The 15,067-nt window shown below is 36.7% G+C and overlaps 1 protein-coding gene across 2 annotated transcripts in view; it reads right to left on the reverse strand.

Annotated features, from left to right (window-relative positions):
• Positions 1-15,067, reverse strand: part of OLFM3 (olfactomedin 3) — a 175,757-nt gene that overhangs the window by 16,422 nt on the left and 144,268 nt on the right. For both annotated transcript variants that reach the window (XM_067040928.1, XM_067040934.1), the window contains exons 2-3: positions 9,163-9,309; positions 2,959-3,114 (exon numbers count right to left, since the gene is read on the reverse strand). In XM_067040928.1, coding sequence (XP_066897029.1) covers positions 2,959-3,114; positions 9,163-9,309 — 303 coding nt within the window. The remainder of the gene's footprint in view (positions 1-2,958; positions 3,115-9,162; positions 9,310-15,067) is intronic.

The following is a 15,067-nucleotide window of genomic DNA, read 5'->3' on the forward strand; positions in this document are numbered from 1 at the left end:
GCACCTCAGCAGCTAGAGCAAAATCTGACTCATGATAGGACTTGGTGAATAAATATAGTTAATAGGCATATATTGAGCATTTAATTATTATTATTAAATTTAATTCAGAGAGCTGTAGTCTACTTGGAGAGGCAATATAGCATTGGTATTAGGAGGCTTAACTCGGGAGCTAGTCTTTGTAGTTCTGATGCATATTAGATATACGATCCTGGACGAATTGCGTAATTTCTTTGTACATCAGTTTCTTCATGTGAATGATGGGAATAAACACGGTGTCTACCTTATAGGATTGTTGTGAGGATTAGATTAGTTAATATATAGTATATTTAAAGTGCTTGGTTGGAACTATGTGTTGAATATGTGTAATTCTTCAAGAAAATGATGTTATTATCATTATTGCTGTTTGGAGTTTGACATACAAGTTCAGTATCCACGTGGATTACATGAACTAGGAAAATCAAAATCATCTTGTTCTATGGTGCTGCCTAAAAATAAGTTTTCTTATTGGTGGTTTGGCTTCTGCTAGGCAAACTTATAAAATAGGCAATTTTCTCTTTTTTTTTCCTCTCAGCCTTGTATCTTTTTGTTTCTTTGTCTCCTCTCTTCTCCCATAAGTTCCCATAGATGCACACGCGTCATCATTTGTCACCAACTCTGCCAGCCCTGGTACTTGCAAGCTGTCCCTTGGCGTCACAGAGTTCTGTATTGTCCATCTGAACTTGAATGATTTTCACTCTGAGCCAGAAACCCCGAGCTTCTCTCCTGTCCCCCTTCCTTTCTGGGAATGCTCCCTATGTGCCGTAAGTACCGGCTGATCATTCCTACTTTGTTGATAGCCTCAGCATCGCATCATGTTCACAGTATTGCTCTATCGTCTACACCCTAACCCTGAATATTGAAAATTGACATTGAACATCTTTTGGTTTTCTTGATCTCTTCTGTAATTTAGTATTTTCTGGGGAGGAAAGTGGGCACTAGTCCAAAACCATTTTCTTGAATATTACCAAGTCCTGTAGCTCTTCCCTTGAACTTCTCTAAACGAAATTAAGAAAAATTAATAATTCTTCCCTTTGTGCCATTTTGATGTTTATGCCTCTTTTTACTGTCAAATTTTACCTGCCTGTTTGTTAGTTGTCTTTCATAGAAGAGAGATTATGTAGTATATACCCAGCAGAGGGCCCAACACTGCCTTGTACACAGTATGTGCTCAATAAATATTGGTTAAAATTAATTTATTTGCTTTTCAGCCTTATACTCTTCTGTGTTTACCATTCCCCCATAATTTCTCTATTCTTCTAGTTTATTCATTCTCTTATTTCCAATAATCTTTAAATTTATTTTTATCTTCTAGGCCTTGCTCTAATTTGTTATCATTTCTTAACCTTCTGGCTTTGCTTACTTCTCTCTTCAATTTAATCTCATGATTCATCACTTTAGTCCCCTCTCTTGTCAATACCCCTCTTGTCCTTCTGTTGTACCTTTCTGGGAAAACTTTAAAACTGGTTCAGTGCAAGATTGTTTTTTATACCTTTCTACTCAGGCTCCTGAGCACCACTGAAGAAAATTACAAAACCATGCTAATTTCTGCCATATTAAGCTGTGTCATGCAGAGACCCTGTTTCATGTCCCTGACTAGCTCCCTGCCAATCATAATTTTGTATGAAAAGCACTTCTAATGTTTGACCAAGAACTTGGATTCAGGCCCACTCCCTCACCATTAAGCAGTGTATCTCACTTCCTATCTGGCAGGGAAAGCAGAGGCTATTATGCTTGTAAAATCACAGTATGTTTTATAAACAATGTGCTATGCCTTTGTAAGGCAGACTATTTCTTTTTAATAGAGGCTCAAATGGCATTATCATAGATTTGATTTTTTTTTTTTTTTTTTTTTTTTTGATATGTGGGCCTCTAACTGTTGTGGCCTCTCCCGTTGCGGAGCACAGGCTCCGGACGCGCAGGCTCAGCGGCCATGGCTCACGGGCCCAGCCGCTCCGCGGCATGTGGGATCTTCCCGGACCAGGGCACGAACCCGTGTCCCCTGCATCGGCAGGCGGATTCTCAACCACTGCGCCACCAGGGAAGCCCCATAGATTTGATTTTAATCTATGACAGTGTCATACATAGTTAATAAAAATCCACATAGCATGCTTAAAAGCATTGTTTCTCCATTTTCAGTGTTTCTAGATAATTACCAATAAACAGCTTAAAGTCTAAAAAAATACTTTTTTGTGAGACTTCCCTGGTGGCGCAGTGGTTAAGAATCTGCCTGCCAATGCAGGGGACACGGGTTTGAGCCATGGTCTTGGAAAATCCCACATACCACGGAGCAGCTAAGCCCGTGCACCACAACTGCTGAGCCCACGTGCCACAACTAGTGAAGCCTGCGCTCCTAGAGCCTGTGCCCCACAAGAGAAGCCCGCGCACTGCAATGAAGAGTAGCCCCTAGTAGCAACTAGAGAGCCCGCGCAGCAATGAAGACCCAGCGCAGCCAAAAAAATAAATTAAAAAATAAACAAAATAAAATAAATGATTTTTTGTATCAAATTGTGAAACACCCCTTGTTTATGTGCTGTTAATAGTGGTATTATTTCCTCTTTTAATCATATCCTCTGTATTTCTCCTCATGTTAGCAAGGCATAAAATCATCAGAAAATCTTTGATAAATTTAATTATTACTTTTCCTAGATTTACCATTGTCATACATATTGAAATGCCTTTAAATCTATCCAGAATCTCCACCTAGCTCTAGGAGGATAAGGCTCTTTTTATAGCAAGACTTGTATGCATTCCTACCAGCTTATGGTCAGATTCAGTGGAGAGATTATTGATGTCCCCAGTGAATTTTGAACCTTGCATATATGGGCCGATGTACAGTTATTTCTAGCTGAGTGCCATGGTGGCTGTCCATCATACTCAGTGTCTCATTTGGACTGACAAGATTGCTGAATGCAAACCTACTTGAAAATGCTTGGTCATTAGTGTCTTCCGGTCATCTTCAATCTGCCGAAACTTGGCCTTCAGCCCTTTCATTTGGGTTTCCATTTTTAGAACATATTGGAAATCTCTCTGAGTTCTCAAGTTTAAGACTTCAATAGACTGAGACATGTTTTGAACCTGTTAAACAAGAACATTGGCATTATTGCCTGTTTACAGGTATCTACAATCACTACTGAAGTAGCAAAAATGACACTAACATTAAAAACTGGAAGTGCCAAATCTAATTGCATTTCCACAGGACATACTTTCAGAAGGCTAATTCTTCATGATAAACATTCAAATAATTTAGCAAAAGAAAACTGTACCTAGGCAGGAAGTAATAAAATGGACATTCTAGCATTAGAAATGACTAAATATTAATAAGAATTTGATATATCAGAAAAATAAATTTAAAAAATAGAATATTTATTCCAGGGCTTAGTAAGCTTATCATGGCTCAATCTGTTAAATGTTAAGGTAAGTCGCTTCTTTAAGTACTGACTCTGACTTCCTCAAGCTCTGGGATGCTTAGTAATTGTGGATGGTGGTGAAGTGTCCAACAGATCTAGCATGCATTCATTCCAGTACAGTTACTTCAAGCTGCATCCCAGGGGTGAGGCTGCACTGAGCAAGATGAGTTGTGGTAGCATTGGGACACCTCCTAACTCAGAGACCATACTGTTTAAGAGGCTTGGAAAATGGCCACTGCATCAAGTGTTTGGTAGATAGGCAATACACATATGTTAAGGTGATGGCACCATCCCAAGTTCATTGAGCCCCAGGCTATTTAGAAGTGGGAAATAGGTGACCTATAAAGCATGTAGAAATGAGGAAAGAAAGACTACCCTAATTCTTATGGCAGCAGAATCTGGAAAACAAAGTGAAAGCCTCTAATAGGAAGATAGCTATTAAATGAGTTGAGGAATAGAATGACTAAACTAATTTAAAGGATACAGTAGAGCTGTATACTTCGGTACTCACAGTATTGTCTACAGAGCAACAACTTGGCATCACCTGTGAGACTGTCAGAAATGCAGAATCTTGGGGCCCACCCCAGAGCTACTGAGGCAGACTCTTCATTTTATCAAGATGCCCTAAGTGATTCTTATGTTTATACATTTTGAGAAACATTGCTTAACATGGAGGAATATCCATGAGAAAAGTAAGTGAGAAAAGCAAATGTAAAGATCTTTATATAATTTGAATCCTTCTATTCTAAATAAAATTCACCTCTCTTCCTCCCTCTCTCTTTCTCTCACTATGTCTCACACGTACACACACACACACTTGAGCACACATATGTAAAAGAAAGGAGTATATAAGCAAAAAACATGGAGAAAGATATGAAAGGATGAGAAGAATACATATTAGGTGGTTAAAATTAGTTTTCTGGTTCGGGGTGGTGAGGTGTGGGTGAGAGGAGAAGTAACAAAATAAGTATTGTAGAAAGAGGTACCTGGTAAATATTATATATAAATTCATTTGTGTAGAATTATATTTTATATGCATAAATGAATACATGAAAGCATGGGCTCAAAAAATAGGATTTCAGATTAGTTTTACTTCATTTCATATATTTTTATGTGTTATTCCATGTATTTAAAAATAAGTATTATTTATGTAACACATAAAAAAGTTGTTTTCATTGTAAAACCTTGTGAGTTACAAATAAGGAAGGGATTTGTTCAGAGACAATTTCTGTCATCAGGTAAGTCACAAAGCTTAGTGGACCAGCTAGCTTTAAAGAGCCCGTTGTCAATATATTCCTCAGCGTTGGAACATTCAGAAAAGGCAGTGAATTCTGCTGCCTTGGCTTGCGTCAGTTCCTCCACTTGTTTGTTTGTTTTGTTTTTCTTTTTGGTCAGAGAAGGTCACATTTTTCTGTTTCTTTTTCTGCTGTCTTGATCCATAGTCCTGTCCTTTATAAACTCTGTCTTTTCGGGACATACTACAGTCTAGCTTATATTAAATCTAATTGTGTAATGTGTGTGAATGGGAAGCAGAAATGTGGCTGCCCTTCTGTAAACTTATTGAGGTTAGAATCTGTGTCTTATTCATACCTTTTATTCCCAAGACCTTACACAGAACTAGGTGCAGAATAATTGCTCAATAAATATTTATTGGGTAAAATTAGGCTTCCAACAGTAGTAATATGTAACAAATATTTTAATATTTTAACAACAGTATCTTTCTCCTGTCACTGGTTTGGCTATAGTATTGCATGACCCTCAAATATTTCTTAATTTACTATCATTCCTACATTCAGAAAGCTTCATTTAAAAAAAACTTTGATGCAGCACAGAATTACTGAGGCAACGTTGAAAGCATGGTAACTGCATCTTGGATGAATGCAATGCTTTCAAAATAATTTTCAACTCCATTATGGTTAAGCATGAATAAAGAAAAGCCATTTGTGTTAAAGAAACTATCTACACATTTAAATATGACATTTGTCTATGAAAACATGCATCTCTGGCATGTCCAATATTTTCCTAGGAATTCTGTGTACTTAGGCAGAATCTATACAATTAGAAAATTATAGGCAAGTGGGATATCCTGGATAAAGTTAAAACAGCCTCTTTTATTTTGCCTCTAACTTACCCTATCAGTTTAATTTTCAACTTTATTTGTGTTATGCAAAAATGTACTGAGAGAATTTTTGCTGAGACTTGATTGTGACCTTCAGGCAGAATCGTGTATAATTATAAGAGCTACATTTGGGGTGATGGCTAGAGATGGAGCTGTCTAACTGGGGAGGATGGTTCTGGGCTGCCTTTTGCTTTTCCTGCTGGCTGTACCTAGGACTGTTTCGTTTCCCACTGGTTATGGAGACCCACTGAGAATCAGTTTCCTGGTGATACTTGAGATTGGATCCCCATGATTACACTTGTGGGAAGGAGACTCATTCCTCTTTTAGTCTGCTTATCTCTGATGTCCTGCTATTCAGCTGTCTACACATGCCCCTGGGTAGACTGTCTACATAGTGTGGCAAGTTCATTGCTACTCTTCACTGATGATTTTTTGAACTCTTTATTTACCTTGGTTCTTTGTATAAATAAAACGTCTGAGACCTTTTTGAACTTAAACACAAATTAACTTAGATTTTCACTCTCATTTATAATTAGTGTGGAGGCCACTTGAAAAAAAGAAGCCCTACAGTTCAGTATGCTTGGAGAACGTTGGGATTAACAAAAATAAACAGGGATTTCTTTACTGTAGGTCTTCACAGAACCTTTAGTATTAAACTGTGTAACGGAAATCTTCAAGAGTGAAGTATCATGTACCATGTTTCTTAAAATTATTTTATTGGAGGATGTCATCAGCATCCTATTCCAAAAATCACAGTTTAGGAAATATTGACCTAGACAATACGAGCCTGTACAGAGATGCTACATAGCTAACAGACAAGCATTTTTTTAAGTGAAAAATTTTTGTTTGTATACACTAAGACCTGATGTATTGTGAAACCAATTGCAATTTTTCTAATATTCAGTAGTATAAATACTTGTTCAAAATATTTGACAGAGCATCAGTTAAATAAGTGTGGGTACCACCAGTGGCATTTTGAATGACACTGGCATGGTGTTGAGAAAATGCAAAGTTGATCTGGTATGGCTCCACAGTCAGTACTGGTTGAGTGACATTGATACGTTTTTTAGCCTCAAAAATCACGTTTCCTTTTATGTAAACTTAGAAGGGCAACAACCTCTGCTATAAGGTTTGAATGGAGCAGATACAAATACAATAGACGGGAACTATTGTTATTAATATTATTCTCAATAAGAATATTCCCTTATTGTAGATTAAATCAATCCTTTGGTTAATAATGAAATGGGCTGCTTAACGGTCATGATCCTATTTGCCATCTGGTACCTTGGATATTTGTAAAACTATAGAGAAGCCAGCAAGGGACTGGGTCAGTCTGCATAAGGAATGCTGCTTTCAGATGTTTTTTCTTTGGGTCAGTGCAGCAAACCAGTGCTACTTACTTCTTTCAGGCCACTCTAAATAGTACACATAATTCATTATTCCTCTGTTTCCATAACACTACCAAATGTTGAATTTGATTAATCTAACCTGTGGTGACCTTGATTTTGTTAATAAATTTTGTTTTTTGTCATTTAGGTATTGATGCATTTTTTAAAACATCTTTATTGGAGTATAACTGCTTTACATTGTTGTGTTAGTTGCTACGGTATAACAAAGTGAATCAGCTATACGTATACATATATCCCCATATCCGTCCCTCTTGCGTCTCCCTCCCACCCTCCCTATCCCACCCCTCTAGGTGGTCACAATGCACTGAGCTGATCTCCCTGTGCTATGCGGCTGCATTTTTAAAGGTATGATTTTCTAGAATTTTGTTAAAATGGTAAACAAATTGCCTATTGGATGGTATGGTCATATAAACTTCAATGATTGCTTCAATCAATCCCCTTAGTTGTACTTTTCATACCTTATTCATCCTTTACTAATTCCTGGTTTTATCACAGCTCTGGAATACATTTCCCTCTGGACATGAAGAGAATATTATCCACTTCCTGACATTCACAGTTTATTTGAATTTTTCAGCTGATTTTTGAAGAAATGTCCAAGTCTGTATGTGGGTGTGTGTATGCAATGCTGTACTGAAAATAGTAACAGAAATAAGATTATCGAGTCTAAGAAAATGTTTCTTATCATAGTTGATGTAGAAGGAAGATATTTTTGTGTAGAAAAGAAGGTGGAGTAGAAAGTTAGTAATCTGAGAGGAAATACAAGTTCATAGAAAAGCAAAATTGGATTTAAAAGATTAAATCTTTTTACCAACATAATTAATTTCCCTAGTAACCAAACAATATTAAACTATATGTTTGAACTTTTTCATAGATATAAAGAAAATCTGTGAAAAGAAGAATAATCATAGTTCATATGTCATGAACAGTTTTAACAGTTGAGAGGCACATTAGCTGGGGTCATTAACTTGAATGACAATTACATTTGCTCTTGTTTAGGGGACAAATATTGAAGGAGCAGGGAAGAATGTATCTTTTTAAAGAGGAGACTTAAGAAGAGAGAGTAAATAGGTGATGATGACTCCAAGGGTAAGGGCAGAAAAAACAGACTAATCTCTGTATGAAAATATGAAAAAAAAAGTCTTCTTCAAATCTTAGGGCATCAATATACTTCCAAGTCATGTACACTGAGGAAAGTTATTTTAATTATATGGCAATGGAAGAGAGTTACTGTAGCTAGACTTAAAATTGCATAAACTAGGGATGTCTGTATTAACAAATTCAGTGCTTTCATTTTTCTAGCTTCTCTTAATTTTCTTTTAAAGCTTCCTATTCAGTGCTATAATTGTGTAGATGATCATAGAAAGGATATTGCACAGGGTGAATTGTTGAGCATGATATCCTCTAAAAACACCTAATTTATCTTATTATTCCTGAAGATATTTAAAATTCAAATATGTTGTCATCCTTCATTCCCTCTGGCCACCCCAGCTGTCCAACTATATTCAGAGGCCAACACAGTGGAAATGTGAATGAGGAAAATTGAAAGAACCATTCATTGTTTTTTTTTTCTCCCTAAACTAAACATAAATAACCTTTCATGAGATGACTTTCATCTGTGAAAGAGAATAAATCAAGGGCATTCTGCATTTGTTTGTTATAGATCCAGCTTAAGTAAATTATACGGAGAGGATGCTATTGAATGAAATTGAAGAACTTAATGTTCAAAGGAATGACTTAGAAAATGATGTTAAATACTTGGAATTATTCATTATCTGTCCAGATAGCTTGCATATTGTATGCCATTATTTTAACTTCCCTGCAAGATTGTTAATGAGATGGAAAAGTATGAGCTCAAAGAGCCTAGTGTGATCCTGAAAGTTGAGGCTAAATTTCTGTCATTGGAATAAGACTTCATACTATTTTCTTCTTAAGGAGAGATAGACTAGATATTAAGAAATATGACAGAAATCCAGTCTTAAGGCAAGATTGGGAAGAGTAAAAGTCATATAAATAGAACGATAGAGCAGGAATCTTGAGGTACCACTTTCAAGGAAGGGGAAAGCATTTATTTGAGAAGGGGACAAAAATTGGAAGAACCCTCCTCACCATTACCTGCCTTCCCATAATTTCCTTTTCAAAGAATGGTAGATTTCAATAAAAATATTCACAGGGGACAAAGGATACCTACCTTTTCCAGCAGCTGGCGAAGCTGCCTGCTTTTGGCATCCCGGGAGCACAGGTTTTGTTCTGGAGCAACCACTGTGCAAATGCATCGTCCATCAGGATCCTGTGCTGAGCTGTATACCTGCCACCCTTCTTTGGGACTAATCTGAGTCTGAGGAAATCAATAGCACAAAACACAGAAAACACAAGACAAAGAGAGAAAGAGTGTGGGTTTGTATAATTGTAAGCAAAGTATGTTTTTTTTTGATATTTAAAGTTTGTGATTTTATTCTCTAAAGTTAAAAAGAAAGAGATTAAATAATTCACATAGGCAGCACAGCTTCATTCAGTTATACATTCCTTTTCAGTGCTCAGAAGGAGAATCTTTCTTTTTCTTTTGATTCCATATTATTAACTATTGATTGATCCTACACCACTTCCTAATGCTTTCTGTCATATTTGGACAATTTAATGCAACTTTAGAAGTATCTACTAAATATTCAATACTTAGTCACATATCAACCAATCTTTCTACACAGGGTCTGTTAGCTTGTCTTCCTCAACAGTAAATGGTAATTAGTCGTATGTATTTTTCTGATTATTACTCATGTGTGATATTCTGAAGCAAAGTCCTCTCCCAGAGAGCTTTCCATGTATTGAAGGGTCAATTATTAATAAAGCTGGAAAGGTATCACATGAGAATATAGGTTAAAAATAATTAGACCAGCATTGTTTTGCAAAGGATATAGAGTCTCAGAAGAGTTAAAGATAGTATTTTGGCATAGGCTGTCAAACTGATCTTCCCAGACTACTTTTGTGCACTTGTCACCCAAACTCCCTAGAACCTTATCTTAAAGTGACATTCCTGTTCTACTGCAGTCTGCCTCCTATTTATGTTTCTAGTTTTATGTTTCTAGTTTTTTTATGTTTCTAGTTTTTCTCTGTCTTCCTATAAGAAACTTCTTTCCAACCAAATTGGTCTTTTTGTGTCCTGAAAGTGTGCAACCTTGATTCACATCTTTGTCTGTTAACTTATTTTTTTCTCCTACTTGGAATACCTCTCTTACAAACCTTCAATTTACTCAGTCCTCATGGTTTCAGCTTCTTCTGAAGGATTGTCTGTGTTATTCTTTAGGCACTTACTGTGTATTTTCTAGTATTGTTATCTGTCTTTCGTATGTCTTTTTCAATAATTAGTCTATATCCAGCTACAGGATATATTGGCTACTTCCTATCTGCTATATCAAGTACATTCTGTCAAGTACAAAAATAAGTAACTCATTTTTTGTCTAGTTATTTTTCAGAAGAACTCTGCTTTGAGCATACATTCTCCACTATGCAATCAGAAGCTGTTGTGGATGTCTTAATGCACAGCCCAGAGAGACACTCATTCATTATTCCAGATGCTGAGAGTGTCAGTGGCTTGACTCTCAATTGAGTTCTCTTTGGGGTTTGCTGAGGCTGAAGAATGCTGCCTGCTCAAGGTCAGACCCTATTACATGGGATAGCTGACATCCATTGACTTGCTGATGCAAGGGTACAAAGAAGGATGCTAAGAAGCAGGAATAATTATTATTCCCATTTCACAGAAGAGAAAATTAGTTAACTTGCCTAAGAATGCACAGCTTGTATATAGTAGAGCTATGTATGAAGCCAGAGCAGTACTGTCCAATAGAATGAGAGCCATGTGTATAAATTTAAATTTTCTAGTAGGCAGGTTTAAAACAGTAAAAAGAAACAAATGAAATTACTTTTAATAATATATTTTATTTAACCCAATATATCCAAAATATCATTTCCACATGTACTCAATATAAAAATTATTCCTGAAGTACTTTGCATTGTTTTTTTCTCCTTTTTTGTACACTCTTTGAAATTGAGTGTGCATTTTACACTTATAGCACACCTCAGCTTGGACCAGCCACATCCCGAGTGCCCAATAGCCACAGTGGCCTCCTTATTGGACTGTATAGCTATAGAATTTTGCTTTTAATTCCAGTGCTATGGCCATATTAATATGATGCTGAATATCCAGATAATCGTTCTTAAAGGTCAATTATATGGATATTGAAAAACCTACCTGACAGGTGTTACATAGACAAACCATCCAATTTGCATCTGAGTTTCTTTTTCCTGTGGAAATATCAGATAAACCAGTGGGCCTCCTTCTAGCTAAGCTCTGACTAACTTCTACAGCTGGGATCTGAAATTCTTCAGTCTTTGTCCTTCCCTCTATGGCTTCCAGGGAATCAGCAGATAAGGAGATATTTCTTATCAGGAGAAGAGGGAGATGAATTTTGTCTAGAAAAGAAGGTATTCAATGACTCAGGCTGGAGGGGCTGGAACAAGGAAGGATGAAAGAAAGGCGGAGATGGGGCTAGGAATATGGAGGTGAATGGTGCCCAGCAGAGAACTATTTTGCACAATGCCCAGTGTGCACAATGCCCACAATGACCAGTGGGCTGGTCTGTTTGCCTTTAGACTGGAGTGCTTTGCCTGGTAGGAAGCAGATTCTTAAAAGGACTAAACCAGCCTGACCTCTCTCCGCAGAACTGCCATAGTCTGTGGCATCTTCTGTCTTGTAATTTGCAGCAGAACAGATATAATCTCCTACTTATTCTCTCCCAGGCCCTAGCTCATCACATACCATCAACCAACACACAGATATTTTTCCTTTCAAGGGCTTTAGAGAAAATCACTATAGGGTGCTTATAGGCATTCCAACAACAGTCATAGGGAAGCTATAAATTATAAACTCACGAAATTCAAAAAGATGTCATAGTCCTTGTCCTTGGTTTGTAATGAAAAGGAAATGGTGCCAAACCTATCTTTTAGTCTCCTTTTTCAGATAGCTCATAGAAGTGTCCTATGCTGCCTTTTATTTCTGAGGTATTGGATTCATTATCATTTCTTTCAATTCCACTTACTCCTTCTTTTTAGCATTTATGCCTGACTATGATTGGGACAGAAAGATGTACTTAGAATTATATATTGTTAGAACCAGATAAGATCGTAAAGATAACCTTTTCATACTAAAGAAGAAAAATGCAAAGAGATCATCTACAGAATGGAGATAGGTACAGCTTAGCAGAGTAGTTTCAATGATATAATTAAAGGTTTAAGCTGAGTAACAGTATGGAACGAATATATCTCGACATAGGTTCTACAGTTTCAACTAGGTTTTTCCTGACATTGGACACAAATCTCAAATATCTCAGAAAATTAAGGCTTCTCACTAGAATAAATTTAGCTTTTGTATAAAGGAGCAGGGACCACCCAATTATAATATTAAAATATTTTTAACAGCATTGCAAATACTGATTATTAAACCTGGCATCATTAATATTGATGTTCGCTTGCCAGGTGTTTGGCTAACTAGTAAAGAGCTTATAATGTCAGGGCAAGGTGTCAGTTGCTCTCTGGAATGAGAGAAGCAGAAAAGGTGAATAGGGTTTGATGTTCATTTAGCATTCTTCCTGAAGTGTCAGCTTAGTAAAAGTAGACTCCGGTTTTGTTTGTACTTTCAATTGTCTTCTTGTAAGAATTATTAAAAAGAGCCATGACCTTATCTATTACAGAGTTAGTCTGAATGGTCTGAACTATAGCAAGTTACCTCTCTGGCAAGAAAAAGGTAACTCAAAAGAGAAAAAAGCTAGTATAAAAGATGAGTTCTTGACAGTTGTGTGGGTTTGATAGAGACTTCTATGTCAGGTTTAGTGATAAAATAAAGGAAGCTTTATGAGTGTCTCTAGTGTTCTCTTTTATGGCACCCATATTGGCTTTGAAAAGAGGATAAAAATAAAACCAGCTAAGACCTCAGGTGGAAAGAAATATTTAGATGGGTTTTGTATACCAATGAGAAAAGATCTGCTCTCATTTTAACTTAAAAGAGCAGTTACTTAGGTGTCAATAAAACTCATATAATAGTAGTAGCAAACATTTATGGTGCTCTAGCCATTAGTTGGCAGTTCACATACATTACTGCTTTTGAATATCACAGTAACTCTATGAACCAGGTGATGTTATTCTGCCCATTTTATAGGTGAGGAAACTGAGACTTAGAGACAGTAAGGAACTTGCTCAAGGTCATGTAGGAGGTAATCAGCAGAGCTGAGATTTGCACCTGCACAATCTGATATCAGAGCTTGAAAGTTTAACCCCCATACTTCACCACCAGTTCTCTGAAATTCCCTTTTATATATGATGAAGATAATTCTGATAGCATTTTCTGAACTACCATGAAGCTGACTACTTGGACCTGGAGGGTACATACGTTTTATTGCTATCCAAAGCATTGCTAATCACAGTGATGACTGATGCAGTTCTCTATGAACCTTTTGTGTTAATTAGAAGAACGAAATGAACTATTTAGCAGTTTTTAATATTATAAAACTCATGAAATATTTAGGCATGCTCTAAATAGGAGAATTAAAATGATAATTTTAACAATTGGATTTCAGGTTTGAATTTTTTGCTTACAATTTAATTACAGAGCTATGCTTTATAAATACAAAGCTACTGTGTGAGAAGTCTCTCAGAACTTCAGGGGCTTTGAACAGGAAAGAAAGATCCTGAAGACTGAGGTAAAAATAAAAATATCTTGCATTTCAGCATGTTTTTGTTTTTATAAAACCCCTTCTCTTGTATTAGTCTCACTTCTTTTGAACAAACTACCCTTAGAAATAGACATTATTTATGAGGAAACTGAAACGCAAAGAACTGAAGCAATGTTTTCCGAAGTCACCCGTTTAGTAAATGTTATATATGGGACTTATACCAATTCTCTCCAGTTTTCAGATCAGAGCTCTTTATGTTCATCCTCTGCAGATAAATTGCAGATAGATGGCCTATGTCCATTCACCAATAGCTGAAAAAACTTCACTTTCGAGGAGATGCACCCAGAGAGGTGGAGGGCATTATCCAAACAATGTGGAAACAAGTAGCAGTTGGGACTCCAAAGGAATAATTAGCAGTAAAGCCTTGGTGAGACATAAGTGGAGGGACAGGCAAAGGGACAGAATTCTGATTCTTTGAAGAGGACAGAATCAACTGGTTGAACATTGCTAGGTCTTATGTTTATGCTGAATGTCTGGGAATTTCATAAAAGTACAGACTGAGGCAGAGAAGAATAAGGGAACAAGCTACTGAAAGGGGTGGACAAGGTAGGGGAAAATAAAGCAGAAAAAAATCCATTTATTAAAACCTATTCAATTTAGAGTAGGAGATACCTGATGATTTAGAGGAGATACCTGATAAAAAGTCCTTATAAGTTTTCTGTCTGAGGATAGGTTTGGTCTCAGAGAATGAAATGTGGTTTAGCATGCTAATGACTTTAGTTGTGAAGAGAAGAAATGTGAGGACAGGAATAATAGAGGTGTTGAGAGACTACGCTAAAAGAAGCTGTGTTCTGGAGGATGTTTTAATAAAGATGTCACTGCGTAGCAGTTTTCCTCCTATTTCTATGAGACAAGTTGGAACTGAAATAAGAAATGTATATTTTTCACTCAAGGCAACCTCAAGGCTCTAAGACAAACAATTGTAAAAACGACGAGAAACAGTTAAACACAAAACCGAGGACATCCTCAAATTCAGGTTGGTTGATCACTTCTTCTCATATTCTGGAAAACATAATGACTCAGAGTTGGGAAGGACTTAGAAGTCATGTCTGGTCCTATATCTTTCCATTCAGTGACACTTCTATGTATTCTTGTGTTTCCACTTGAACTCTGCATGATAGGGATTTCCCTGCTTCATAGGCAGCCCCTTCCATCGGTGGAAAGCTAAATGACTGGCTCTGAACTTCTCTCTTTGTAATGTACCCCCTTTTGCTCTCCTTCTGCTTTAAGTACTCGAGAATAGATCTACTCTCTTACCCATGCCACAGTTCTACTCTAAAAAGGCAATTATCACATTCTCTGTGACTTTCAAGA

Source organism: Kogia breviceps, chromosome 1 (genome assembly GCF_026419965.1).
Source record: "Kogia breviceps isolate mKogBre1 chromosome 1, mKogBre1 haplotype 1, whole genome shotgun sequence".
NCBI classification, from domain to species: domain Eukaryota; kingdom Metazoa; phylum Chordata; class Mammalia; order Artiodactyla; family Physeteridae; genus Kogia; species Kogia breviceps.